Raw genomic sequence first — 10,299 nt, 5'->3', positions numbered from 1 at the left:
GTAGTCACAATACACATTCTAAATATTTGTTATCATTACTGAGACCTACAGTACAATGTTCCTCAGATAAGGTGTAATCTAAATGGTTCTTCACAGTTGCAATTTGAAAAACCTGTAATATAGCTGTATATGAAGACTCCATGGTCTAGCACAGTAAGGACGGGCGACCGTGCCTTTGCTGTGTTGGCACCAAAGTTGCGGAACAAACTCACAACAATGTACAATGTTCCTCAGATAAGGTGTAATCGAAACGCTTCTTCACAGTTGCAATTTGAAAAACCTGTTATTGATGTAGAAAGGCCTTTCTTTCTCGTTTCCTTGGAAATTACCGTGGGAGGTTTCTATTAGACACAAACTTATTGAATCAAAAATTAGGTATCATGTTATCTGCGGAAACATAGCAAGAGCAAACAGCAATAGTGCTACTTCACCAATGCGGGTATTAAATAAAAACAAAACACAGATGCTCTTTGGATCCAAGGACAGACTATAAGAGAGGGAGAGAGAGATAGGGGTTGTACTTTCATTTGTGATCAATAAGTAATAAGTCAAAGTCCATTTATTAGACTTTTTATTTTTTGCATAGAAGTGTGCCATGGAATATTTGGGGTCATGGGTATGTGTCACGATATCGCCGCGGACAGAGAGGTGGATCCAAATGCAGGACGCGACACAGTATAACGTTGAAATAATGGTACTTTACTTGAAGTTTAAGGTACAAAACAAGGTCACCTCTTGCAGGAGGGAAACAGACAGGAACAGAAACAACACCGTAACAATGGTTATCAACCAGCAAAAGGCCACCGGCTGGAAAGTCTTAAGTAGCCAACATAAGTCATTAGCCCAAGGGCTTGCAGCCGGGCGTGCTGCGGGTCCGAGCTCACACACAGGCCAAAATCAGAGTCAGAAAGGAGGAGGGGGGCGGGGCCGAAACCCCGCACCGTGACAGTACCTCCCCTCCACGGGACGACTTCCAGGCGTCCCAGAACCGGGGGGGGGGGGGGGTGGGCAGAGACGGGGGGGGGGGGGGGGTGGGCAGAGACGGGGGGGGGGGGGTAGGGGGGCAGCCAGGGCTCTGCGCAGAGGACATCAGCGCAGAGGGCACAGGCAGGGCAGGAAGGCGAAGCGTGGTCGAGGCCGGGAAGGCCAACCGGGTCCGGCCGGACTGCGGCAGGTGAGTCCGGAAAGGCAGGCGAAGACCAGGCCGAGAAAACTGGAACGAAGCCGGAAGGCCGCCGGGCACTAGCCGGAGCGCGGCTGGGGAGGCCCGGACGGCGGGCGAAGGTCCAGGGACGGAGACAGGGGGGTCGAGGCCAGAAGGGCCGCCGGGAACCAGCCGGGACACGACTGGGGAGGCCCGGGCGGCAGGCGAAGAACCAGGTGGGGGGGGGGGGGAGCCCGGGCTCTGCGCGGAGGACATCAGCGCAGAGGGCACAGGCGGGGGGGGGGGGGGGGGGGTCGAGAGCCAAGGCAGAAGACAAAAGGCCCCGGACAGCGACGACCGGTGAACGGGACTCGAGCGGCCCTGCCGGGACCGCGGACCAATCAGGAGGACCGGACGCCGCACCGAATACTGGCGGCGCCCGTCCAGGTTCGGACGTCCCGGCAGACCGCCCGTCGTTCGTCGCCGCCCGCCCGGGGCGAAACAGGAGCTGAAGACAGGACAGTTAGAAAGAGAGACAGAGGGGGGAAAACCCAAGGCAAGGCAAGGTGAGCTCAAAACAAAACCACAACAGCAAAACAAACTCAGAACTAGTAGAAAACAGAACAAAACAAGAACTTAACTTTCTACTTTGGGCGCGGGGGTCTCACTGGACAGTTGTTGAAATGGTGGCCCCCCTTCGCCACAGTAGAAACATAGTCCAAGCCGGGCCCGCCGCTGCTTCTCCGTCTCGGGCTCCGGCGGGAACCCTTCCACAGGAGGAGGAGCAGGACGGGGAACAGGAACAGGAGGGCGAGAAAGAAGAGGATCGGAGGACACCGCCCGGCGGGGACAGTGACTCTCCCTCTCGCGGGAGTAACCAGGACGACTCCCCGATGACGACCTCCATCGCCGGGCTTGCGCTCCCTCGGGGGAGGGAGAGTGGTGACGAACCCGAGGCAACCCCCGACGGCGGGAACTCCGCGGGTCGGAGGCCGGGTACGGGCCCCCACCCGCAGGTCCGAAGATGAGGAGGACGAAGCCGCGGGTTGCGGGGTGGAAGACACGGAACAGGATCGCGGACTGGCCGCCCGACAGATTGGTCTCGAGACGCAGCAGGCGATCATCCATGCGGCGCAGAGTGTCGAATATGGCGTTTAAACAACCCATGATGGTCACGCCATCTACCTTGCCTCCAGGCGCGGACGCGCGCCCCGCTGGATCCATGGTTGGCTGGTTGATACTGTCACGATATCGCCGCGGACAGCGAGGTGGATCCAAATGCAGGACGCGACACAGTATAACGTTGAAATAATGGTACTTTACTTGAAGTTTAAGTTACAAAACAAGGTCACCTCTTGCAGGAGGGAAACAGACAGGAACAGAAACAACACCGTAACAAAGGTTATCAACCAGCAAAAGGCCACCGGCTGGAAAGTCTTAAGTAGCCAACATAAGTCATTAGCCCAAGGGCTTGCAGCCGGGCGTGCTGCGGGTCCAAGCTCACACACAGGCCAAAATCAGAGTCAGAGAGGAGGAAGGGGGCGGGGCCGAAACCCCGCACCGTGACAGTATGAATATATACGAATGAACTGATATAGAGACTGATATAGAGAATATATACGAATGAACTGATATTGCAGTATATGGCCCTATTTTCCCTATTCCTTGACAGGACATGATGTGAAGAAAAGCTTGGGTTTTATTTGATTATTCTACAACTAACAGGAATTTAATCTGAAGGATATGGATGTGACCTAAGCCTTGTTATAGTGACTGCTTAAGTAATGTTGGTGAACTGTAAACTAAGCTGTGAACCAAAGCTTTACAGTTGCTCTTGCATCTGCTAAATCAATAAAATGTAAGGGCAGTGGCATTGGGATGTTGGCTTAATAGGCCTAACTCAAATCTGAACAACACACATACACCACATAATACATAAACAATACAATGTAGCATTATGTGACGTCTAAAATTACACCATCAAACGCCATAGACACTAGGAATGGGTCAATAAAACAATCACCTGCTAATAAGTGGCCCACCGTGAGATTGTTTGTTAAGTAGCGACACCCACTGGTCAGCTAGGAAAATTATAAATCTGTCTGTAATACATCGGCCAAAGTGTATTTTGGTGCATTTGTGCTGACCCTTTTGTCTGTGTTGTTGTTGTTGTTGTTGTTGTTGTTGTTGTTGTTGTTATGTAGACCAGTGGTTCTCAACCTTTTCAGGCCGCGACCCCCCAAAATAATCATATTTATTTTTGAATTGGGCTGGACCCCCCAACCCTGAAAAGCACGTGCAATTGTAGCAGTTGAGGCATTACATTTTGTTCCACAGATAGGCCTACATATTGTGAAAATAGAACACAAGCTCACAACGCCGAGGCGTTGTGAGCTTTCAGCCTTCTCTCACTTTCTCAGTGATAGCCTTTTAGAAGACGCCGAAAACAAGCATAATTTAGATTCAACCAATGGTAAAAATTCATGTAAAGGTAATGTAAGGTCTGAGTTAAATGCGTTGGTAGAAAGCGAATACAAAAAGACTGGGTCTCGCTGTATTACTCAGGCTGCACTACAGTGTCTATTCACAGGCGCGAACCCACTACTGAGCGGCACGGGGGCTTTGACCTGCTCCGTTTCCGGCCTGGGCCGGTTCACCCCTCCTTAGGCGACCTGGTGGTCCCGAGCTCCCCCAGGAGCACCATATCGATACCGAACTTAGTGCGGACACCCGATCGACATAATCCACTGTAGCTCAGAACTCCTGAGCTCAAACGATCCGCCAGCCTCAGCCTCCCAGTAACTTGGATTACAGGCGCACGCCACTGCACCCGGCGACAGATAGGGGGACTTATTGGGCTTTTATCTTTGAGAGAAATTACGTCATCGGTAATAAGGTGTTCCACACTACCATCTAGAGGCGAAAAATAAAGTTGTCAGGAGTGGAAATATTTTTGTGAAAAGATATTTTCTCATCATCACAGTGGCCCACTTTCACCCCTGGCCTCTCTAAGCATAATTGTGTTAAGTGCCATGTAAATGCCAAGCAGGGCTGAGCAAAAACAGCTTTCAAAAGGGAGCCTTTGGCTCAGGCTGCACTACAGTGCAGTGTGGCATGTCGCATGTGTCCTCCCACACATGATATATGCCCCCAGGGGGTGGCCTGGGGACACAATACTGTACATTAACACCATAAATTTGCACCTACCTGATAATTTCAAATGTTTTGGCCTTGGTGGCATGGGGTTTAAGTTAAACCAGTGACCACTAGTGTGCCCTTCAAATTGATGCATTGTTACAAATAACGAGTAGGCCTATCTCCAAATTGATTTAAGTTTATTGATAATTCCCTTAATTTAGTTCAGGAAAACCTAAACAACAATTTATTGAAGGTCCTTACAATAGATACAATACAACACTTGAGTCCTATTAGCATCCCTATAGAGCACCGAAGTCTGACGTAATTTACTCCTCCTACCTGGGTTGCGGTTTATTTCCCCCATTCAGAATTCCCATAGATTGTTTAATATCGCGTCAAATAAGAACTGTGTTCCAAAAATAAACAAAGGACCCCGTCGGTTTGACTCATATAGATATGAAGCATCAACTGACGGTGAGAAAATGCTAATGTTACTGGGGCCAAATTAGTTACATTTTCGCCAGAAATAGACTTTATCAAATATGAGTGACTGACTATCATAAACGATACAGCGACACCTACCTGACAATATCGCCGGGACAGTTTGTTTATTTTTGGACCACAATTCTTATATGAGGCGATTCTAAGATGACCTAATGTTATTCTCCATAGAGAAATTACTTCCGCAACTAATGGGGATGAACGAGTTCAGTACTCTATTCTGGGGGGAACATTCACCAAAAATAGCCGATCTACAAGTTCGCAACGCGTTGCTTGCAACCAACACAAATGGCATAGCTTATAAACGTAGAGGGACTGGCCGCCTGAACTAGCAAATATAATGTGCAATCAATCTGTCACAGTAAAAGTGCATAATAGTTATGTATGTACTGGGGGATCAACAGTAGGCCTAATTATAGGACGCTGGCCTAGTCAGGCGCCATGCAAGATGGGAATACATGCCCACCCGTTTGAGCAATACTCTATCTGATGTAGTGGTCGTATATGTTGTGTGGCATGCTGAGTTTCAGGCTTATCTCTGATATTGGCGTAGTGGCACAAACGTGACGATAACCTCAGCCAATCAGTTGAGCCAACAGGTCGGGTTGGCCGAACAGGTAAGCTGGTGCTCTCCCAAACACGCAGCAATTCGGTGAATCCTCAGCAGACCAGATACATTTGTGTTATTTCGGTTGACGTAAACTGTTGGTCCGATCGAACTGCCACTCGGCAGTGCTCAGGATTCATGAATTAATAGATAGATAGATTATTATTAACATAGTTTAATGTTATTAACTAGAAAATGTGCTCCTCGGAGCACAGGTCTCCGCCAGTACTGTTCCTGATTAATCCTGTCTTACCTCACTTCAAAAGACGTAAATGGTCTTTTGAAGTGACACACCTATTTATAGGTCTCTATTTCATCATGCGTCTCGCTAGCCAATCAAAGCACACCCTTTCAACATATTGTCACGTGTCACGTGAAGCTTGACCAATGTTAGCTTGGTGGACACACCCGGAAGGACGAGAACGAAAACATAGTCCCCTGGCGGAGACAACGAGACAACAATGTTAGCTTGGTGGACACACGGAAGGACGAGAACGAAAACATCTCCTGGCGGAGACAATAAACAATATATGTGCCCATGTATGTGCGTGATGTTTCTGACTTGGGCCGGTTCACCCCTTAGTTGATCTGGTGATCCCCGGCTCCACAAGGAATATTCGAATTAGAAGTTTTACGTATTCCTTCGGCTGGGCTGGCAATCTTTGAAAGGAAGGACCGTGCTTTTGAGGAAAAGCTCATTCTCTGAGAGGGGAGGTGGCGCAGGCTGAGCGACACGCACTGATCATTCTTGTCTTGGGTGGCCTGTTTGATGGCTGCCTGCTCACAGATAATGTCCTTCAGCTGCTGTAGGCGGATATTCTGGGTGCTCAGGTCACCCACACCCATCTGGCTGCGCTGGAGAAGCAACAGGGCATTGATGTACTCTAGCTCTGTGTAGCGAACGCCCTGGTCCACCACCAGGTTCAGCATCTCATCTGCTGTGTTGTACAACATCTCATAGTACTGTTTGGCAAAGTCAAGATCTGCCTCTCTGGTCATGGTGATGTTGGTCAGGTTCTGTTGGAGGACAACAATGTTCCTGCACATCTTATTGATGCCAGATTCACTGATCCTCTTGAAGTACTGAGCTCCGTTGATGAGGATACAGGAGATAAGATTTCCCAGACCGTCAAAGATGTACTGGAACTTCTGTTGTTGCAGAGCTGCGCTCATGGCTTCTTCAATGGCTGAGATGTCTTTGTTGAGCTTGACCACCAGAGGGTCATAGTCCATGCTCTGCCCATTGGCCATGATGTCGTAGTTGCCGTGCTTGGCCATCGGGATCAGGTAATGGAAACAATGAATTCTGACCTCCAGGTGAAGCACCATGAGGCAGCAATCAGCGATGTCCTGGAAACCTCTTGAAATGTCTCTAAGGGTTTGTAGGAACTGCTCTCTGCTGCACTCAGTCTCACTGTACATCTGGTTGGCCTGGCCTAGAGACACACTGGTTGTGTGGCTCAGGGTGGAGAACATATTGAGTCGCCCAGAGATCCACTCCATACTCTCATGGAGGTTGGCCAGAGCCTTGAGGTCACTGACATCATGCAGGATCTCATTCTGGGTAATCAACTTGTCAGCAAGGTTACATGTTAGCACATCCGCCTCCTTGACAAGTGACACCCTGGTAAACTCCTCATCTTTCTTTTTCTGGGTTTGTCTGGGCTGGGTCATGTTGACCCAGTTTGGGAGAGACTGCAGCAAGAGCCTGAAGTCTTCATCTCTGGACCAGAAACCACTGATGGTCAGCTTCTCCTCACACTGGACTATACCCCTGTAGGCAGTGTTGCAGATGTCCTTGTACTCTTTGAGCTTGTCACAGACTATCTCTAGGAACTGGTTGGAGTATGTACTGAGGTCCTGCATCAGACCGACAAGGTCCTGGATGGACTTCTCCACCACTACAGTGCTCTGTAGCAGAGGTCTCTGAACTCCCAGAACCTTCATGGTGTCAAAGCTGGCCAGGATCTTCAACAAATCCACTGCCATGCTAACTGCTTCTATCTCCTTGTTGATTTCTGTTCGCACCTGGTTGAGGAAGATGTTCATGTAGTAAGTGAGGAAGGTTCTGAGCTGGCACTGCTTGGCCTGGCCTGGTCCCAGGTCACAGGACATCAACTCAATCTCCTGAATGAACCTGAGGAGAGGCTGGAAGATGACAGTGATGTTCCTGGCTCTTGGCTTACTCACAAACTTAATCTCTTCTCCTTCGATCAGGTTGTCATCTGCTCCGCCCTGTAGCTCCTCACTCTTGCTGTAAAGTTCTCTCTTCTGTTCTCTTGTGCTGATGGCGTGAGATAATGACTCAAACTTGAAGAGTTTGGCACGCTGGGTTTTTTTCTTGCCAAAGATTGCAACAAACTCATTGCCGGTACTTGCATAGGAGAGTTGGGCCAAGGGCTCAGTGGCACCGCGGCTGTTCTTCACATCCAGGTAGTCCATAAGCAGAACCTGAAGCACTATCTGTATCTTGGCAGAGATGTCAGACAGCTCATACAGCTTAAGGTCCTTGTGGGCCCCGTCAGGACACTGCACCATGATCTGCTGCAGGTGGGCCAGCACCACACTGTGAGCCAGAGCCACTGCCTTGAACTTATCAAACAACAGTTCCAGCAGTTCCAGCAGCAGCTTGGGTTGGTTCTCCTGTGTCACAGTCTCTCCTCTCTGATCAGAATGTTCAACTATCTGGGCGGTGGACCTCTTTAGGATTTGTTTCAATTCAGGCTCCAGTCGCTCCATGATGGCATTGATGGTCTCTGGGATCTTCTTCAGCTTGGCTAGAGCCTTAATAAGGATGCCCATGAACTCTGCACTGTTGTCTTCGGGATGGATCTCATGGAGGGCTGTTTGGTTGTGGTCCCGTGTCTCCTGCTGCATCTCACGCACACTGTCTGTTTTGGGGTTGCTGAACTGCGTGGAGTCCACAAGCTTGCAAGGGGTGAACATTGTGCTGATGTCAAGAATGGGCAAAGGAGACGTGTCTTTCACTGCAGAGCCGGGTAAGCGAGCAGCATTCTTGTCCTTGTTCTTATGCCCCAGGTGACTTGTAGACTTGATGTAGAGGTGTTTCTGGAGTTCATCAATGAGGACCATGTGGATGTTGAGCTTCTTGCTGTGAAGTTCCAGACGCAGGTCTCCCAGACCCTTCACCTGCAGCAGGGGCCCCTCCAGGGACTCCACTGCTGACACCAGCATATCAATAGCATTAAGGTAGTGCTTGCTGGTCATGTAGGCCTCAAGCCTCTGGGGAACCTGCTTGATGCTCTCGATTTCATCCAGGAGTTGCAGAACATGCTTGTGTTCTATGCCTTCAATCCACAGCTTCTTCAGCTCATCCCTCTTGCAACGGAGCAGCATCTTACAAGACAGAAGATTCTCTTTCACCTGTTTGACCTTGTTATGGGAGCTGGTGATTCGCTCAGTGATGCTCTGGTAGGTATTGATGGCGGTGGTCAGCTCAGCATAATGCTGTATGATCTGTTCATCCAGATCCCTGTCACACTTCTCAAACGCTTCTTCCAGACGGACCTTCTCTGTCTCCCTGACCTGCACGTCGTCAATGCTGGACAATGTCCTTATGACAGAGATAAGCAGACCAGATGGATTCTTTCTTTTGCTTTCTGCACTCTTGTATCTGCCTTTATCAGGGGCCATCTTTACAGCTGCTGCAAACAGGAGATAAAAAGGACTTATTGGGCTTTTATATTTGCAAGAAATTACGTAATCGGTAACACCTTACTCCACACCACAAACTAGCGGTGAAAATGAAAATTTCCACTATTAAACAGGTTCAGAAGTGGAAAGTAAGTTTGCCAAACATAAGAAAATATTATTTTCTGAATCAGTTGATATGTTCCCTCGTGAAAAAGTGTAATTGGTGTAATAACAGGATTCGTTGCAGGTTATAACACTATTAGCTATGATCAGGTAAATCTGTGAAACTATTTAATTCCTTATATTCTAAGGCTGTTGCTATAGGTGCTACTAGTGGTGCTAATCTCAAGTCAACTTGATTGCAAACATAAGTTAACAAAAACATTTGTGTTAACGAGAATTAGGGAGAGTGGTGACTTACATTTTATAGAAGTCAATGGGGGTCGGATCAGGCTGAAACCGTGGCCAAATATGGAGTCATATGTCATATATGACATATCTATATATTAACTTTATATATATTAACCCAATTATGGAGTTCCATCCAACCTGGCGCAGATATGAGCTAGTCTGAGCACACCTTTCTAGTTCATTATTGTCCTAATTAGACTATTCAGTGACCACTTATGCCCCTCAAATGATCTATTATCTCACTTTGCAATTTAACTCCATGAAGGCTAGGGCCGCTGTGGCGCCTCAGTTTGACCTTCTGCCCCCCAGAAACACTATATATACCTGAGGCCACAGTGGCCTTGATGTCCCAAGTGGACTGTCCCAGCTGATTTCACAGCTTTCTCCAATACAGATTCTAAAGTGCGGCGCCTGGCGGAGAGTCGGCCCGATCTGACCGATATGTCCATATCTGGGTATAGACATAGGCCTACTGATGACATCAGGGATGAACCATCCAACCAACCATTTTCAAACTCGACGTGCATGTCGCGGGAGGGGGTGCCCAGCTTGAAGTCGGTCGGGATAGGCTGATCCGACGGATATGCCCTTATATAATAAAACTATATGGAAATCTGGTTGTCCAGAACTGCCAATCCGACCATATATGGGCATGTATATGCATAAGTATGTGCCATGGGCATATATTGATGAAAACTGAGATCTCCATATAAGGGTATAAAAGGGACACCGACAGAGATAGACGGGTACAATGGGTCTCTGACAATGGGCATCGCATAACTGTGTGGAGCATGCATTCCCAACTGAGTCGTTCCTGTTGGGCACTGGTCTAGTTCCCATTCAT

At 48.7% G+C, this 10,299-nt stretch overlaps 1 protein-coding gene across 1 annotated transcript; it reads right to left on the bottom strand.

Annotated features, from left to right (window-relative positions):
* Positions 1 to 5,969: 5,969 nt before the first annotated feature.
* LOC311062929 (exocyst complex component 4-like) lies at positions 5,970 to 9,053 on the bottom strand (the record flags this gene model as incomplete). Its single annotated transcript, XM_084082148.1, has 1 exon — positions 5,970 to 9,053. Exon 1 carries the CDS (start codon positions 9,042 to 9,044, stop codon positions 5,970 to 5,972), a length of 3,075 nt encoding a protein of 1,024 aa, XP_083938274.1. The 5' UTR covers positions 9,045 to 9,053.
* Positions 9,054 to 10,299: the final 1,246 nt, after the last annotated feature.

This window comes from Gymnoscopelus microlampas (genome assembly GCF_963454915.1).
Source record: "Gymnoscopelus microlampas genome assembly, chromosome: 16".
Lineage (NCBI taxonomy): Eukaryota > Metazoa > Chordata > Actinopteri > Myctophiformes > Myctophidae > Gymnoscopelus > Gymnoscopelus microlampas.
Note: the sequence above shows the minus strand (reverse complement) of the source record. Positions and strands in the feature narration are given on the sequence as shown.